The following is a 19456-nucleotide window of genomic DNA, read 5'->3' on the forward strand; positions in this document are numbered from 1 at the left end:
AACTAGAAGTATTTCTGGTAGTGCTGGTTGTCCTCTGAGGCTCCGTCCACTGAATCTGCTGCCTGCTCTGCACTAAAGTCCACATTTTCCTGCCATGCAAAAGAGTAAACATGTCCACAGTTCTAAAGAGATGACTGAAACAGGGCTGATAAAGTTGTTACATGCTCCGCAGAGCCTTTCGTGGATAAACAAAGCTTGAAAGACATGAAAAATTGTTTCTGGGTCTTCTGGGTTTTGTTAATTACGGCCTTTTATGTAACCAGGATCAGCCACACATGAGAAGCTGTGGCTGCGAGGCTATGTGGTTTTGCTTCACGCAGCGGAAAGTTAACATTTCAGAACATCAATCCTATTGCATGAATGCTACTGAAGGAGCGGCCCCCCCTCGTAAATCCTGTCTGCTCACTTATGGAAACTCGTAGTGGAAATATTTGTGCTGTTGCTCAGACTTTGTGTTTTTCACAGATGTGTCTGTCTTGTCGACCTGAGCGAGGCCCAGGCGCCGCTCGCATGGAAAAACGCTCATCCTCCGATCGCTGTGCTCGACAAAACGAGCCACTAAAAGTTTTTCACAATTGTTTTACAGAACCGGTGTTCCTGGCAGAGAAAGCAGGTCATGTAATCAGCAGTGCGGTCAGGCTGCCAAGAAAATGTCAGACCACCAGCTGGATCTCTGCAAGTTTCTGCACCGTCATCTCTGAATCACCGGGATATTTTCATCAAAACCAAATCCTCAAAACTCTTTTAGAAAAGCAGTTCATCTGGGAAACACACAAGGCTGTGACGAAGCTTTTGTGACTGTGTTGGAGGCGAACAAGTCGTCTGAGATTTCTGGATGATTTCAGAGAGAAGCTGGAGACTGAGGAGCAGATAAGAGAGTCCAAACCAAATGTTTTCCTCCCTCAGAGATTGATTGCAGCCTTTCCTGCCTGTGTATCCTCGGTGACTTGGCTGCAAGCTCCGAGCAGAGCGGAGGGCAGGACAGGTCAAGAAAATGTGCATATCTTAGAGCGTGAACAGTCGAGTCTGTGAGGGGGGGTGTTAGTGGTGCCGCTGTGCATGAGCTCCTACTTACCTGCCTCAATCTCCTCAGGTGTTTTCTTCTTCTTTGCTTTTGCCTTGTCCTCCTCCACCACCTCAGCGGGCTCATCAGACATTTCAACATCCCCCTCCTCCCCCCGTCTCCGGCGCTCCTCCAGTCCTCGGGGCGCTCTCACCTGAACCCGACCTCCGGAGGGTTTGTCCTCCTTCACATCTTCCCGAGCGCAGACGAGGGCGCAGAGCAGGGTCAGACCCGCCCAGACCACCAGCACCTCGGCCCTCATTTCTCCAGTGGAAACCCAACGCTGACGAGGACGAGACGCACTCCAAGAAAAGTCATGAATCTTAAACCAGCTGTGAAAAGAACTCAGGAACAACCAACATGTGACCTGCAGATGCAGTTGCAGGGTCTCTGGTCACCAGACTTTGAGGTCCTCAGGAAGTCCCAGAAGACATGAAAGGGATGCCGAGAACAAAAGGATGAGCGTGTGGAGGTCTAGATGGCTTCCTCCTCTCTGACGGAGAGTCAGCATGGACAGAGGAAGAAAACGTTGTGGGCTGGAGGTTTTAAAGCAGCCTCCTGCTCGCGTTGGAGTGGAGGAAGTGCATCTGTCTGGAGTGGATTTTCTCCAGGAGCAGCAGCAGCAGCAGCACAACACACCTCCCTGCTCCCTCCTCCTCCTCCTCCTCCTCCTCCTCCTCTTCTTCTCCCACATACTCCTCAGTCACATCTCTCCCTCATGGCCCTTCACCCCCTTTTCCCCTCACCCATCTCTGAGCAGAGGGGAGGAGCATCTGCCACATGTGACATTCCTATGAGGGAGGAGGGAAAGAAAGAAAGAAAGAAGAAACAAAACTAAAGAAAGACACTTGAATGTGGCTTGCTGCTGTTTCCAGAGTGACTGATGTGGATCAGACCTCAGCGAGGACACGAAACCACTGAGCACACAACATGAAAGACGTTTAAAACAAGCCGAGGCTCCACATTTCTCCTGAGAAGACACACAGACGTCAGCACCTCACTTCACTTTCGGCGATGATGAATATGCATTTACATTTATTTACCCTTTCAAAATAAAGCTCGCAGAGAGACATTTCACGTAACAATTTCGTTTAAGTTTAAGCACCAGAACTATGTGGTTAAGTTTAGGGAAAGATCACAGGTTGGGTTAAAGTAAGTATGTTAGCAGTGGAAGGTGGTTGTAGTTGAAACACTTAAATGCTGAACGTCCTTGTGTCTGTGTGAACATATGAGCATCTTGTCGCTACGTTCATATCGTTTCCTCTAAGAGATTTGAACGTAAGATGACACACCGTTGTTGCACAGCAAACATCAGTAGTGACTAAATGGTGTGAAAAGCAAAAAAAAGGGCGCCCCAGTGAGACCCGGCTGGACTTTAAGTTCAATATTCACCTTCTTTTTTAGCTTTGTTTTGGTCTCCACCAACTCCTGAGAATAATATCAGACTAAATTCACCAACCAGTGCTCACTTTGTGTTGTGTAAGCTGTGTAGTGGCAGACAAACAGCTTACAGTGGGGTTTTTTCACACTGCTGCTGGGAACGAGGCCGACGAGGGCTGGAAAAACCAAAACAAAGAGCCGAGAGAGAGACAACAGAGTCCTGAGGAGCTGCAGATTTGGGCTATAACTCACATTTTAATTGGTTGTTCACACGTGGATGTTGGTTCGAGCAGCTTTACAGACTGATTTTAGTAGATTTACAGCAACATTTCCAGATTCTCGTGGTAGAAATCAAACACGTTGGGTACTTGTGTCGGCTCCGAGCGGTCTGATGTCCAGAGTGAAGACTAAACATTTAAATCCTGAACACGTCCTTGTGTGTCGGCGGCGACCTTCTTCACTCAAAGTGTTTTTCCTGGAGCAAAACCAAAGTGGATCCTACACACTCTGTAAAACAGGCAGCATTCAAACAGCTTAATGCTGACAAGATGTCTTCAAGGGAAAAGATTAGAAAGTGAGACTCTGATGAAGAACGTGTTTGATTGTAGTCTTGGTCAGCGAGGGGTCACGCAGCATTACCTCAGTCTGAGAAAGTGTTTCCAGATGTTCAGACTCAAGAGTTTGTTCCCGAATGAACGAGCTGAGTCACATTATGAAGCCAGCAGAGACACGAGGGTGATCGACACACTTTGTTTAAGACAATAAACAATCAAAGATGAGTGCAGTACAACAAACGTGGACCTCAGACTCTGCAGCTGTGTGTGTGTGTGTGTGTGGGGGTGTAAAAACATTTCATGGACCCGTCTTGTCAGATTCAAGATGTTTTATTAGATTCTTTCATTCATTCGTAACAATAATATACAACAGATATGTGTCAGTAAGGTGAAGGATGAAATACAGAGCAAAATAAAAGATTTATTCTTATTTATATGAAGACGTGCTGCAAGGATGTACAAGGATGAGGATCAGAGAGAAAAGTATAAAGACAGGATATAAAAGGAATAAATGTAAAAAGCAACAAGAGGAGCATTTAATCAGTGATCAAATGTGCTGATGCTTAAGTTTAATAATGTGAATGTGTGTTTTTAATGTTTTTGTGTCTCTTTATGGTCATTTGGTTTGACTTCCAGGAAGAAATGTCAGCCATCTTAATTCATCCATGACAGTAATCATAGTTAGTCATAGTTTTTTGTGTCATTTTGAGTCTCTTTGTAGTGACTTTAGCATCTTTATGGTGTTTTGCATCTTTTTGTGTTTGTTTTTTTGTCTCTTAGTGATCGATCCTTGATCCTAATAATCATTAAGTCATGTTTTCATGTCTGAATATCTACCATTAGAGGAAGAAAACAATCATGAGCTGCAGTTTGATACTAAGTAGTTCAAAATGAGCTCCGACAGTAAAAACCTGCTTCTCCATCAGTGATGAGGATCAATAATGTGGTGATTGATCGTATGATGGTCCAACAGTCACAGGAGACACTGACGTGGCTGCAGCCGCTCAGTCTTCACTTCTGAAGTCGTGACTTGAGCTTGGAGAGTTGGGTGAGATGAGAGGAGAGGAGTCCTGCCTGAGAGCAGCTGTGTCAGACGCCTCTGAGATGTTGAGCTCATTGGTTTTAGTTTGAGATCTTGTTTCCTGCAGAAAGTGACAGAAAAGCCTTCGCTGAGCGTCACTGTGTTTTATCATGGAGAGCAGTTTAATGTGTTCCCAGTAGAGGCTGACTCATTTCCCCGCTCACGCTCTTAATTGTGCTGTTTCTTTTTTCATTGTGTGTGTGTGTGTGTGTGTGTGTGTGTGTAACAGCAGCCTCCTCTCTCACCCGTCTTTGTCCACTCGTCTCAGTTTGTTTTGCCTCCATCTGGTTCCAATACCTCGCTGATGGAGGTAGTCTCACATCCAGCCTGCCGGGGGAGAGAATCACAGCAGCGGATGATGGTAATGTGACGTTTCATCCTCTTAACATTCATTTCTGGTGTCTGAAGAAAAAGAAAATCAGGAGCTTTTTCTGCTGAATTAGTTATTTTCAGCTTCAGTTATTTGTCCTGATGTTTGTTCTTTTTTAAATCATTTATCAAAGTGGAATCATTCACCTATTTGTCTCATTGGCTGTGATGGATCGACACTGGAGAGTTCAGAAGTCCCTGACATCTGAGGATAAGAGTGTGTGCTAAATCACATACAGATGTGCTCAGGAGTGTGTGTGTGTGTGTGTGTGTGTGTGTGTGTGTGTGTGTGTGTGTGTGTGTGTGTGACATAAACAGATGGTCTGCAGTGGACGTCCTTACTGCTAAAACTCCATCCAGCACTTTCTGTGCCAAGTTAAAGTCATTTTGTACTAAAAGTATTTCTTTAATCTTTAGTCTTGCACACACACACACACACACACACACACACACACACACACACACACGGAGTCCAAGGAGTTTTATTTTACTTTACAAAATGACCTTTTTCACATAAATCTGTTCCTGTTTCTGTCAGTTTTTAGGTGAAAACAGGCATCATGTGCATTAGAAACGTTATTTTACAGGATACTTCAGGTCCCCTGTTGTTTCTTTATGTAATCATTCACTAGATTTTAGCTCTGGAGACATTTTTCAATAGGTTTAATCTGGATCGGAACAATCCAGATCTGGAAATCCAAGCTCTTGATATCCAGGATCCTCTTATAGCAGCACTGAACTGGTTTAGCCGGGTCCTGATACACTTTCAAAATAAAGCTTGGTGAGAAACACCTCAGGTGATGGTTGCAGTTTTGTTCGGTTCTTCTGGTTCTACTTGGTTAGACAGAAAAAGATTAGAGAACATGATATTTTGTGGTTATGTGTTTTCTCTTCTCTATTATGCTGTTGATATGATCAGAAATGGTAAACAGAGATCATTCTTGGTTCAGGAAATGTTTGATTCTTCTTGGATTAATGATGTTAAACCCTCATTCAGGTTTTTTTGGGCCTTTAGACCATCGCTGTGAGCAGCTGTGGCCTCATTCAGTCAACACAGGAATAATAATCACACTTCAGGAATGTGTATGAAAATAAAATGTCTTTAATCCATTGTTTGTTTCTTTTGTTCCAACAAGTTAATTTTTGATTTATAAAACTTTCACTTTTATTCCGGCACAATGTGGGGGTCAAGAATGACTTTAAGTTGTTATATTTTAAGAAACAAAGAAGGACAACTTGTATTTTTAAAAAAAGTGTATCAAAATAAGTTAATTACATCAGAGAATCTGATCTCAGTCCTGTTTGGCACTTTAACAGACCTCCTGGATCAAGAAAATAGTGCCTTGTTTTGCAGAAACTTGTCCCGGAGATGCTGCAGGTCCTTCATGTGCTCAGTCACTGGCTGCAGATTTACGCATCATGCGTAATAATGGCCAAAAGGTGCCAGCTGCAGTGGTGCGAACAGCGGCAGCGGAGCGCGCTGCTGGCAGTAAAGCGGGCTGCAGGCCAGAGGTGAGCGCAGGGCTGCGGGGTGTGAGGAGACGCAGAGGCCGTGTTCCTCCTCCGCCTCCCTCCCCTGCAGCCGCTCCTTCTTCCACTTGGTGCGCCTGTTCTGGAACCAGATCTTGACCTGGGTCTCGGAGAGGCGTAGCGCCGAGGCGATGCTGTGCCGCTCCAGCACCGACAGGTAGTGGCACCGCTGGAAGCTGCGCTCCAGCACCTGCAGCTGCTCCAGGCTGAAAGCGGTGCGGATCCGTCGGCTCTTTGCCTTCGACCTCCTGAGGTGGAGCCTCCCAGGACACGGAGCCTCCTCTTCGTCCTCCTCTTCCTCCTCCTCCGGGCTGCAGCCTCCACCTGCCGGAGGATGCTGCTGCGCTCTGGGTTCCCCTCTGGGAGGAGACGCTCCTGAAGGGAACAGACGGTCACCAATGAGCCGATCTATGGATTCACAGGAAACAGGATCGCGTGGATCTCTCCTCCAACTGTGAGTTTGAGCCTCACCTGTTGCCGTCGCATGCTCAGCACTGATTACTCTCCGCGTAAACTTCGCAGGGTCCAGGATGTCCTCCACAGAGAAAGGGGTCCTGCTGTGGCTGAGCGGTAGTTTGGCTGCACTCGGCTGCATCTCAGCTGGAGGAGGACCGATCTGGACTCAGGAGGGCCTGGTAGTGTCCCGGTCCTGCGCTCCTGCGGGGGTTTTTATATCCCAGAGAGCCTCTGCGCACATTTACATTTCATTCAAAAAGTTACCCAAATGAAGCAGCGCCGTGTCCCGGAACAATCACTGCCTCTGTCCCTCCTCTGAGAGCGCGCGGACACGCTCCGGCCCCGTGGGACCCCCGTGTGGGCACTTCAAAATGTAAATGTCGGCTCTCAGCTGGGGGGCCGCTGGGCCGGTTATTTATTACTGGGCATCTGGTTAAAATGTGCCCCCTTTCTTCCCCTCCGTGTTCCTCTTTGTGCTTTGGCTTGTCATTATTTGCAAATGTGAGATTTTCCGCTGGTAGGACACGTGAGCGCCGCCTGTGATGCTAATTGATGAACTCACTAAAGGAAAGTTTGCGCTTTTTCTCTTGTGCGCCAGTTTCCATGGAGCCGTTTGTGCCAAAGAGCGCAGCGTCTCCACGAAGAGCGGACTGACCGGAGCAGGGGGGCTGTAGTACTGTTAGTAGTACTCTGTAGTACTCTGTAGTACTGTAGTACTGTGTAGTACTGTGTAGTACTGTTAGTACTGTGTAGTACTGTTAGTAGTACTCTGTAGTACTGTTAGTAGTACTCTGTAGTACTCTGTAGTACTGTGTAGTACTCTGTAGTACTGTGTAGTACTCTGTAGTACTGTAGTACTGTGTAGTACTGTTAGTAGTACTCTGTAGTACTGTTAGTAGTACTCTGTAGTACTGTTAGTAGTACTCTGTAGTACTCTGTAGTACTGTGTAGTACTCTGTAGTACTGTGTAGTACTCTGTAGTACTGTAGTACTCTGTAGTACTCTGTAGTACTATTAGTAGTACTCTGTAGTGCTATTAGTAGTACTCTGTAGTACTAGTAGTACTATTAGTAGTACTCTGTAGTACTAGTAGTACTATTAGTAGTACTCTGTAGTACTAGTAGTAGTACACTGTAGTACTATTAGTAGTACTCTGTAGTACTCTGTAGTACTAGTAGTACTATCAGCAGTACTATCAGTAGTACTATCAGAAGTACTATCAGTACTATTAGTAATATCAGTAGTACCAGTAGTACTATCAGTAGTATCAGTAGTACTATATCAGTAGTACCAGTACTATCAGTACTATCAGTACTATCAGTAGTATCAGTAGTATCAGTAGTACTATCAGTAGTACCAGTACTATCAGTACTATCAGTAGTAGTATCAGTAGTACTATCATTAGTACTATCAGTAGTAGTATCAGTAGTATCAGTAGTACTATCATTAGTACTATCAGTAGTAGTATCAGTAGTATCAGTAGTACTATCATTAGTACTATCAGTAGTATCAGTTTTATCAGCTGCTTCATGTTCAGTCCAGGTCACATGTTTAAACCCACCTTACAGTTTATATAGTTTATAGTTAATAAACATATATATTATATAGTTAATAGTTTCCTAATAACCAGAGTGATCATTCCTGGGTGGGGGGGGGGTTGTTTGGAGCTGGGGGGGTAAATGGCTCCTGTGGAGGTGGCTCTTAAAGGTGGCAGCTGTCGGTGTGCCCCCCCCACCACAGACACCTACGGAGCGGCCCGGAGAGGACGGCCCGTCAGGACAATTAGCAGATGTCACCAGTGGGCCTGACCCTCCCTGACCCTGGGCTTTGTCCTGGGGGGGCATGGACAGACTCATGGAGGGGGGAGGGGGGGGGGGGGGTTAATGATGAAGAAATGATGAAGACAGAAAGTGTGACTTGGTGTGGAGAGCAGCAGAGACATTAAATACAAGAGAAGAAGAAAAACACAGGAAGTGTTTTAATGTGGATCTATGACTCACGGCATCGTCACGGCAACAGAGCATCCCGTTAAATGTCCCATTAAAAGACACTATTTGTTATTGATCAAACAATAAATCAATCAGTCTTTATTCATACAGCGCCAGCAGGTATACTTTTGTTATATTATATGTTTCTATATATTATATTATAATGAGCATATTTCTACTTATCTCTCATTTTATATTATTATTATATTATGATTTTGTCATAAATTGCAGTAAAATGCACACATGCTTATTTACATATTGCATATTTTAAACTTTATTTTCTAATGTATTTTTATTTTTCTGTTATTTTGTAGTTTAATGCACATATTTGAACATTATTCTTATTCTGTTATATTATTACTGTCTTGTTTTGTAGTATAATGTACATATTTTTGTCATTTCTTATACTTTGGTTATACTATTTTATTATGTTATTGTTTTACAGTATAATGCACATCCTTTCATTGACATGTTACATATTTTATTTCTATTTTATTATATTGATATCATTTTGTTATTTTGTAGTTTGTTGCACATATTTTTACATACCTTGTCATATCTTATACTTACGTTAAACTATTGTTTTGCTATATATTACAGTATAATTCAAGTATCTTTATATACATATACATATTTTATTTCTTATTTTCTTAAAACATAATTTTGTTATTGTCAATACTATTATTCTCATATTATTGTTGTTATGTATTGTAGTATAATGCAAATATGTTTACAAATACCTTCTTATGTCATATTTTTGTTGTAGTATTATTGTTATATTATTATTTCATCATATATTGTAGTAAAATGCACACATTTTGCATACTAATTATTTTCTATGTCCTTCTCATGTCTTCATGCTAATATATATGTCTATTGGCTAATGCAGGCAGCAGTAACTTGACCCTCTCTCCTCCTTGGGGATCATAAAGTCTAATCCTGATTTAAATAGATAAGTAATGTGACACAAAGATCTCATTCCTTCACTCATCCCCAACGCCACAGATGTGTCTCCACTGCAGCAGGAAAGAGGAGGAGAAAACACAACTATTATCCTCCTTACAAAGGCTTAAAGGCATTTATGGCAGCACCCAGGGGTGCTCTCAGCATTCCCGTGTTCCTTTGTGAGACGTCTGCCGGCACACTTTGCCTTTGTGCTCGACGTGACTTTACTGGCCCCCACAAAACTTTTAAATAGTGTTTGACTACCAGAACGTACGTGGGGTGGTCTCACGTCACCACAGAGCTTTTTTATATCGCTTTACTCTGCAAACAGGGGACGGAAATAATGCAAAGTTGAGACGGAAAAAGAGACATTTGCACGTCCAAAAACCAGATCAGCTGCTGGATGTAAATGTCAGGACCACACTGTAGATCAGTGAATGTAAATGGGTACATTTACTGTACTTCAGCACTAATTTGAAGCACTTTTTACTGCACCATGACATTTTTACACTGAATCGCTGATCATAATCCCAGTTTACAACACTCAAACCTACATTAGAGGAAAGCTTAAAGTGTGTAAAGGGTTGGAAATGATTTTAACAGTAAGTTATTAACCATCAAAGGCAGGATTCATTTTTAACAATATCTTTTATTTTACAACCTCATTGTCTGTGTGTTTTTATGTAATCTATCTACTTAATAAAGTACTTGAGTAAATGTATTAGTTACTGTTTTTAGGATGAAGTTATGATTATTATTATATTGTCACATGCAGTTCACCTGTTTGGCCTGTAGTGGCGCTGCTGAGCGGAACCACGGCAGCAACCCGGAAGCTGATGCTCCAACTCTCATCTCGCGATATTTGTTGTTTTCATTGATTTTCAAACATGGCGTCTGAAGGAGAGGCGGGCAGTGCTGCTACAACCGAACCGGAGACCGGAGAGGGGTTTGTCTCTTTTATGCAAAATATGTTTTATTGTTACTAATGTGCAGGTGATGTTTGAGATCATCTGGGATAATATAAACCGCGGTTATACTCTTTTGTTAAGCCATAGACGCTGTTAGCAAACTGGCTAGCTAACGTTAGCACTGCACAGACTCACCGAGTGAATATGTTTCAGCTGCTCTTTGTACAGAGAAAACATCCCTACATAGAAATATCTGACAGTTTAATATTGCCCTGTATGCCAGCTCATCTCTGAAGTCTGCGACGCGTGATTTAAGACTTTAAATGCGTTCATATGCTCCTCTAATATTCATATATGCACATCCTTTAACGTTACACCAGACTCCGTTTAAATAATGCCAACTTTAGCAAACAGTGCATAGTAAATAGTAACGGGAAGACAGGTGAGAACTTGTTAGTTGACCCCAGAAATCATCTAACTAGTATGTATCGATTATATTGGTGGAAATGAGCAAATCGGCTGAAAAAGTGGGTTTTTTCGAACAGAGGGTGGTTTAGAAACGATGCTAACAGAGCGCCTCCTTGTTTGGGGAACATTAAGAATACTTTGTACAAGTTATAGGTTGGTGAATTTTCTCTATGAGTTTATTTCTTGATATTTAATGTCCATTGTCCTCTCAGACAAACGTATAAGCTTACTATACTGTTACACATTTCTCATTTTCGACTAAACCAAACCTTTCAGGACTTTATTCTGGTCTTTTTACCTGTTGACATGATATAATAATATATCCAGATAAATGTTTAGACATCTGATTAATGTTTCCTTTGGCTTTTAGAGATGCTGCATTTGGGGATCTCCCCACCAGCATGGATACCGAATCGTCCAACGGCAAAGAGGGAATGGTAACATTAAACATTATGCCTTTTATTTTTACTCACTCGTGCCGCCTGAGGCTTTACTATGAATTATGATGCACGAGCTGTTTTTACGAGCAGACTTTCTTTGTGACAGGAGACGGCCGGCGAAGGCTCCGAGGCAGCCGATGCTCTGACTGGATCTGGAGACGAGGAGAGCGGGAGGCAGCTGGGGGAGGTGGAGCTGCAGTGTGCCTTGTGCATGAAGTGGTTCACTGCAGACACGTTTGGCATCGACACCTCGTATGTGAAGCCATGTTGTTTGATGGTCAGTGAAGGCATCAGATGCTCTGTGACTATATAGTACTAATGCTGTAGGTGTCTCCTTCTCGGCAGGACCTGTCTTCCCTTCATGACTAATTACGTGTTTCACTGCAACGTGTGCCATCACAGCGGCAACACGTACTTCCTCAGGAAACAAGCAAGTAGGTGTCCTGCGTCTTACAAATGACGTGGAATCATCATCATCAGTCACACTTCACAAACTTCTCACTCACTTTTTGTGTTTTAGACCTGAAAGAGATGTGTCTCACAGCCCTGGCAAACCTGACATGGAGGTCGAGAAAACAAGACGAACACCCAAAGACGATGTTCTCCAAGGACACGGTGTGTTTTCACAAACCTTTGTTGGTGCTGATGAGGGCAGTATAAGGAAAATAGAAATAAAGTGCACTTGAATGTAAATGAATATAAGTTGGTATGAGTTATGATTTTGAATTAATGTTACACTGCTATATCTACATGTATGTTGCATTATCCAACATTATTTTACTACACTCTTTGCTCCCTGGTGTATGTTGTGACTTCTTAATTGGAAATATTCGTCTGTTCTTCACTTCTCTCTGCAGGACATCATACCGTTCATTGACAAGTACTGGGAGTGCATGACGACCCGTCAGAGACCGGGGAAGCTCACATGGCCCAACAACATAGTAAAGACAATGGTAATGTTATGGTGTGGTGTGCTAAAAGAGCTTGTTTGATCCACTGACAGGCTCAGAGTGTTATTCTAAGTGTGTGACAGCATCATGGAAAGGATCCCTACAGAGAGAGACCTGGAAGATCCTTTTGGTTTAACCACAAACAGCACACACACCAGACTACATTCACTAAAACAGGGATTTTACTTTGCAGAACACAGGACTGGTCCACTGCTGTCTTTGTTAGTTTGTTTGTGGTATTGGGGCAACTGTGCCCAATCAAAGTATGTCTGCTAAAAGAGATGTTGTGAAACAGCTGTTAATACTTTTTGAGGCAGCAGTAGACCAGCAACTCAACTGTGTTCCCCAAGGTAAACTTGCTGTTTTTGTCAGTGGAGTCTGGTGGCTTTGAAGAGAGTGAAATAACAGCTGTTTCTGGTTAAACAAGATGGATCTTACAGGTCTGTCTCTGTGGGGTTCTTTCCTTAATGTTGAAATCTCCACATGGATCAAAAGCAATGTGGTATTACTGCCGTTATTCTATATATTGTTTTTTAATACTGCTTTCTTTCTTTTTTCCAGAGTAAAGAGCGAGATGTTTTCCTGGTGAAGGAGCACCCTGATCCTGGCAGTAAAGACCCTGAGGAGGAGTACCCCAAATTTGGCCTGTTGGACCAGGTATCCTCTCCTGAACTCTTGCAGAGTGGATGAATTGGGCTTCAGAAATCAAAGGATGTTTGCATATATCTGAAGTGTAATGTGAGTCTGTGCTCCTCTTCTGAAGGACCTGGGAAACATCGGACCCTCGTATGACACTCAGAAACAGACCACTGCTGCGCCCACTGCCGGCGGGCTGAATGGTAAGGATGTAAAAACACTAAAAACTGGAAAAAACACAGATACAAATTGAATCTGCAGTTGACATTCTGTATCAGCAAAGGCCCAAAGGGGTAATGCTTCACATCACTGGCGAGCATAAACTCCCTGAACCTGAGAGTGAGCGCGTGCTAAATGTGATGACCATGGCGATTTTGTGCATTGTGTTCCAGGTGGATCTGCTTTCTCAGGTGAATATGCGGTGTTTTGGCATCTGGAGCTGATCAGTGTGTCTCTGTGTCTTGTAACCCTCTGGATAGAAGTTGGCCCTGAGGTTCCAATCAGACCTACTCCCCCCCTCCTCCCCTCCCTCCCCTCCATCCCCTTAGCTCAAACCAAACACGAGTCAAACTGATCCTCAATAAGCATCTTGTGGGCAACTTCATCCACGTCCAGTTGTAACCTCCCTGTCTGCTCTCTGCATCTGTTTGGTACACCCCCTCCCCTCCCATCCCAAAAGCTTTGTGCCCTTTGATCGGTGAATATATCTTCCTCGTCTCTGGCTTGCTGCTAATGGGCTCTAAAAACCCCCTTTAAAGAATAAAATCTCCCCCCTGAAATGACGCTCTGCCCTCCACGGTGCAACACCACGACGTGTCTGAGAGCAGAGTGACATTTTGTTAATTTGCCTTTGGCTTTCATCCAATGCTAATTAGCCTCATCCTCTCTCTTCCTCTTCCTTTTGCATCAGGTAATTAAGCCACACACTGATTCTGCTGAATATCGTAGATATGAGTTCTAAAGGTAGAAGTTAAAAGTGTAAAAACTACTCTCAACACTTCCCTGCGTAGCCGTTTGTAGGAAGGATTTAGTGGCCATGCATCGACCTGCACAGGATCATGGGATGGTTGTTGTTTGCAGATTAAAATGAGTAAGAACTATGTTGTATAACTGTGTGTAAGATTAGTCCTTCTTTCTATTCACATGTTTGAAGGAATAACTGCACGTATACATCATATATATATATATAAGGTTTTATTTCCATCTAACTAGTGTTATTCATGAGAAGAAGAAGAAGAGAATCTGATTAGGACATCGGTAGATCTTCTGGCTCCCTAAAGCTCTTAACGCCGGATGTGAGACACATTGAAGAGGCTGATAGTGTTTGGAAAACGCCATGCGAACTAATTCCTGCCTTTCTGTGCCTGCTGTTTTCCCCGTGTACACCAAACGCCTAATAACCTGCTTTCACCTTTCGTGCAAGTCCTTGTGTGTGTTCGCTCAGCGGCAGTCTTGGCATAGTTGGTGTGGAAAGATGATGGAAAGACGGTTTTCAAAGACATTAAAGGGTAGCTTTGGTATGTTTAAATCTTGGGCCCCATTTTTACATATGTTGGGTTTGGACAGGCTGGTAGGTACAAGGAGTGTTTGCTCAAACCAACACCTCAGGTATGAAACAGGCTGCAGCGTGATCCTTTGGAGCAACTGCACCTGATCACAGTAGGTCCACTAAAAGGGCTTGTTTGATCCACTGACAGGCTCAGAGTGTTATTCTAAGTGTTTTATATATTTATATTATATCGCTCTCTGCACACACACCAGACTCCATTGATAAAATCATTAATTTTACCTCACAGAACTCAGGAGTTGCTGCTCTGCTGCTGCCTCCATCGGTTAGTTTGTGTGTGTGTTATACAAATATTGTGCCGGACCATAACCAACCCTTTAAAACACCTAAGGGAAACTTTTTGTATCTGTTGGTCATTTTGAACCAGAAATGTGTAAAAATGGGGCCCAGATATAAAAACACCCAAGTTCCCCTTTTGAAGTGTTGCCTTTCTGACTTGGCCTGCTGCTCTTATTAAGAGCACCTAGCCAAAACTGCTTCAGTCTAATACAACAGGTGTTTTACATATTTGGTCTACGCTCACTGACACGAATGGGGTGGACAGAATATTAGAAACACCTCTTAGTCTAATGCAGCCAACAGCCTCCAAAATGACTGATGGTGAGGTTGGATTTAATGCAGAACTCTTGTATTAGACCGCATTGATTTTAGCTACGTGCCTAATAAACTGGCAGCTGGCTGTGGTATATGTATGTTGTCTTTGCCACTGACTGCCTGTGTACTTGTGTGTGTGTGTGTGTGTGTTTGTTTGTGTGTTTGTGTGAATTTCTTTATGTCCAGAAGTGTAATTTGTTTCCCGTGATGTTAAAGGTGCTCTGGCTCCTGGCCCAGGAAAAGGACGGGGGGCCAAACGTAAACAGCAGCAGCAACAGGAGGGCACCGCTGCAGGAGCCACCAAGAGAACCCGCAGGTATACGAGCTGTCAGTGAACACACACACACACACACACACACACACACACACACACACACACACACACACACACACACACACACACACACACATACATGCAGAACAAATTCACACTTCTCCTCCTCCCTCCTCACTGCAGTGACCCTCTGTTCTCGGCCCAGCGCCTCCCTCCTCATGGCTACCCACTAGAGCACCCCTTTAATAAAGACGGATACCGTTACATCCTGGCAGAACCAGATCCACACGCTCCGGACCCGGAGAAGCTCGAGCTGGACTGCTGGGCCGGCAAACCCATCCCTGGTGATCTGTACAGGGCCTGTCTGTATGAGCGGGTGCTGCTGGCCTTACACGACAGAGGTGCTCTGCAGCCAAAACACTTTTCCCAAGTCCCAAGTGGTTGTCAAGTCAGAGCTCCAGCCATGTTTATATGATGCAAACTGACGTATGTCCTCGTTGCAGCGCCTCAGCTGAAGATCTCTGACGACCGTCTGACGGTGACCGGGGAGAAGGGCTACTCCATGGTGCGAGCTTCCCACGGCATACGGAAGGGCTCCTGGTACTTTGAGGTTACTGTTGATGACATGCCTCCAGAGACTGCAGCCAGGCTCGGCTGGTCTCAACCACTTGGTCAGTAGTGAATCATTTGTACTACTGACAGCATCATGGAAAGGATCCCTGCAGAGAGAGACCTGGAAGATCCTTTTGGTTTAACCACAAACAGCACACACACCAGACTACATTCACTAAAACAGGGATTTTAGCTTGTAGAACAGAGGAGTTGTCGGTCTGCTGGTGCCTCCATCAGTTGGTCTGTTTGTGTTATTGTGTTGCACACAAACATTTGAGGCAGCGGTAGATCATTTTTAAAATCCCTGTTTTAGTGAATGTAGTCTGGTGTGTGTGCTGTTTGTGGTTAAACCAAAAGGATCTTCCAGGTCTCTCTCTGTAGGGATCCTTTCCATGATGCTGTCACACACTTAGAATAACACTCTGAGCCTGTCAGTGGATCAAACAAGCTCTTTTAGTGGACCTACTGTGATCAGGTGCAGTTGTCCCAAAGGATCATGTTGCAGCAGTTTCATAGCTGAGGTGTTGGTTTGAGCAAACACTTCTTGTGTCCACCAAACCCAAAATATGTAAAAAAAAAAAAAAATGAGGCCAAGATTTGAAAAGAACCAAAGCTAAGACCAACACTTTTTGCACCAAATTCTGTAAAAAAAATAGGGTCAAGGTTTAAAAATACTACAGTTATCATTAATCAGAAATATTGGATCAAACTATAAGTATAAGACACAATAGATACACAATACATTGATATATTAGTTAGTGATAAATAGGAAATGAAATGAGTGTTTTATTGGGATGCCTGTAGAAAATATAAAACACAACATAAAAGCACTTGTTTAACATGGAAATTCTTAAATCTTAATCTTAACTGATGTCACGATCTGATATAGATCAAATATAATCTCTGTTTTAGAACTAATGTGCTGAATAAAGAGTAGTTCTGTCTAATTTTCATGTTGTAAATGTTTCCTGTGGATGCAGTCTGGCTGAAAATGTTGTTGTCCTGTTGTTATCTTCCAGGTAACCTGCAGGCACCTCTGGGTTACGACAAGTTCAGCTACTCGTGGCGCAGCAAGAAGGGCACGCGCTTTCACCAGTCGATAGGAAAGCATTACTCCTCAGGCTACGGTCAGGGAGACACGCTGGGCTTCTTCATAGAGCTGCCCGACGGCACCGAGACGGCCAAGGCTCTGCCTGACACGTACAAGGACAAGGTGAGAGATGCTGAGAGCTCCAAGAACCGCACCAACGCACACCGTTATCCCCACGTCCTCACTGAAACCTGTGCTCTTTTCAGGCGCTGATTAAGTTCAAGAGCTACCTGTACTTTGAGGAAAAGGACTATGTAGACAAAGCAGAGAAAAGCCTGAAGGCGACGTCCCCCAGCAGGGTGAGGAGGCCTCTTCTAGGTCAAGTCCAGCTAGAAAACCTGCTGCTGTTAACTCATCGATCTCTTCTTTTGTTTTTAGATGATATTCTACAAAAACGGAGTGAGCCAAGGTGTTGCCTTTGAAAACCTGTTTGAAGGTCTCTACTTCCCCGCCATCTCGCTCTACAAGAGCTGCACGGTCAGTACACATGGTGTGTCGGAACTAGAAAAGCTGGAATTTCAAAGTCTTGTTTTCCAGACCTGGTAGAGTTTTGGTAGCCGATAAACTTCCAGGTAACGTAACATAGCTGCATATTTGTGGTCAGTAGCCGCTGCTGTGACGTACCTCCGATCTGCCCTGATGCTCTGGATGTACGTTTGAAGCAACAGTCCTACTCAAAGATTATTCTAATGAACCCCCAGCAGGCGTAGCTTCTTCACACTTCACTCCATCGTTGGTTTTTGTTGCCAGTTTTTTCACCTTTATTGCTAAAACACGTATTAGTTACAGCAGAGTTACACTTTTGAATCAATCATTTGGATAAAAGCAGACCTGGAGTCGATCATGCTCACGATATCTTAGGACAACTCAGACCAAGCAGCAGCAGCAGCAGGAGCAGAGCAGCTAACAGCTAAGCTAACCTCAGGCTAATGCCTGGTCATGGGAACATCGACTGGATGAAATGGGACTAAGCAGCAGAGCTCACATCTTTATAGACCTACAGCTCCTGACCTGTGTGCAACCAGGAGCTGGAAAAACACAGGAGGATATATTTTTTAAGACAAGACAATAGTTATATCAACCATTTGATTTTTTTAAAATAACTATTTGAATATTTGGAATCTCAAGACGTCACATACGAGGGACCTTCAGTAACTGTTGAACTACTTATACTCACTATATTATAATGTTGAATTGACATGATATGTTATTTTAGTGCCTGCTGACTTGACAATATTACAGAAAATGAGAATTAAAAGAGTTAATGCTTAACTGATTTCATACAACACCCTTATTTAAGTTTATGGTTTTCAGGGAAGTTTTCTTATGGATCCTTGAAAAGTCATGGAAAACTGTTGAAAGTTTGTCTTTGCAGATGTGTGGTTGCTTTATTTTTTGTTTTTAGTTCACTAAACTTTGACCCTCCTCCTTTTCTCAGGTCTCCGTCAATTTCGGGCCACATTTCAAACACCCTCCGAAGGAGGTCAAATATCAGCCGGTGAGAGCTTCTGTAAAGACTTCTGTCTCGTCCTTGTTTCCAAACCTGCTGCTCCGTCGCCTCACCCCCTCCTGTGTTTGTGTTTCCTTCCCCCTCAGATGAGCGACATGGGCTGGGGAGCCGTGATCGAGCACACGCTGGCTGACATGCTGTACCACGTGGAGACGGACGTGGACGGACGACGCAGCCCGCCGTGGGAAGGCTGAACGCAGCTTGAATTCAGTACGCACACACACACGCCCCCTTCCTCCTCCTCCTCCTCCTCCTCCTCCTCCAGTCAAAACATTGTTCAGCCTTCAGACAGTGAAATGAAACAAAGCACCGCGCGCTGCAGGAAACTGTAGCTCAGAGAAGTCGTGCCTGATTTCAGCTCTTCAGCAGGAAGTGAGAACCTGAATAAATGTGCTCTAGAAACGACGACACCAAGCTAATAATGAATGTCTGTATATCAACATCAGCTGACATCCCGCTCTGAGCAGTCGAAGACTAAATCTACTTCTTTTTGGTGCTCCGCTTTGAAATATGTATATTTTGAAGTTGTCGTCGCGCCGTAGAGAGACGCCGTCACGCGGTCCGTCTGTAGACAAGCCGGTTCTTTAGTGTGCTCAGTCTTTTTGCTAATTTTATTTGTTTTACAATGTGTGTCAAGTTATTTACTGTTTTATACTCTAAATAATAAAAAAAAATGCTTCATGGACTAAGTTGAACTGATTAATGAAATCTGGGTTTCAAACAAAGTATTTTCTCAAATGAATCGACTGATCGTATGTTGTGTAAAATGTCTAAACTCAAAGATATTTAACTTATCATCATATCAGAGAAGACATTAGAACATATTCTCATTTAGAAGTGGAGGGGAATGTGACACCAGTGCAGTTTTATTGTAATTTGATTACAATTGTTTATTGATTGTTTATTTAATCATTAATCAGGTACCAAAATGATTTGTGAGCAGTTTCCCCAAAGTGTCCAGAGTTTCATAGAGTTTAGTCATTAAATTAGCCTTTTTGATATACAAGCTTTTCCTATTTATCCATTTAATGTGGAGAAAAT

The 19456-nt window shown here is 43.5% G+C and overlaps 2 protein-coding genes across 2 annotated transcripts; one reads left to right on the top strand and one right to left on the bottom strand.

Annotated features, from left to right (window-relative positions):
- Nucleotides 1-5864: 5864 nt before the first annotated feature.
- pnx (posterior neuron-specific homeobox) lies at nt 5865-8289 on the bottom strand. Its single transcript, XM_070851070.1, has 3 exons — nt 8253-8289; nt 6449-6577; nt 5865-6352 (listed from the first exon to the last, which is right to left on the bottom strand). The coding sequence occupies exons 1-3, from the start codon at nt 8287-8289 to the stop codon at nt 5865-5867; spliced, it is 654 nt and encodes a 217-aa protein (XP_070707171.1).
- Nucleotides 8290-10253: 1964 nt separating this feature from the next.
- Nucleotides 10254-19100, top strand: ash2l (ash2 like, histone lysine methyltransferase complex subunit). Its single transcript, XM_070850460.1, has 17 exons — nt 10254-10312; nt 11113-11179; nt 11289-11434; nt 11528-11616; nt 11703-11797; nt 12040-12135; nt 12694-12789; nt 12896-12971; nt 13161-13178; nt 15146-15245; nt 15387-15604; nt 15707-15874; nt 16835-17028; nt 17112-17204; nt 17284-17382; nt 18344-18403; nt 18502-19100. Exons 1-17 carry the CDS (start codon nt 10254-10256, stop codon nt 18607-18609), a joined length of 1782 nt encoding a protein of 593 aa, XP_070706561.1. The 3' UTR covers nt 18610-19100.
- Nucleotides 19101-19456: the final 356 nt, after the last annotated feature.

The sequence above is a fragment of the Pempheris klunzingeri genome, chromosome 19 (genome assembly GCF_042242105.1).
Source record: "Pempheris klunzingeri isolate RE-2024b chromosome 19, fPemKlu1.hap1, whole genome shotgun sequence".
Classification (NCBI taxonomy): domain Eukaryota; kingdom Metazoa; phylum Chordata; class Actinopteri; order Acropomatiformes; family Pempheridae; genus Pempheris; species Pempheris klunzingeri.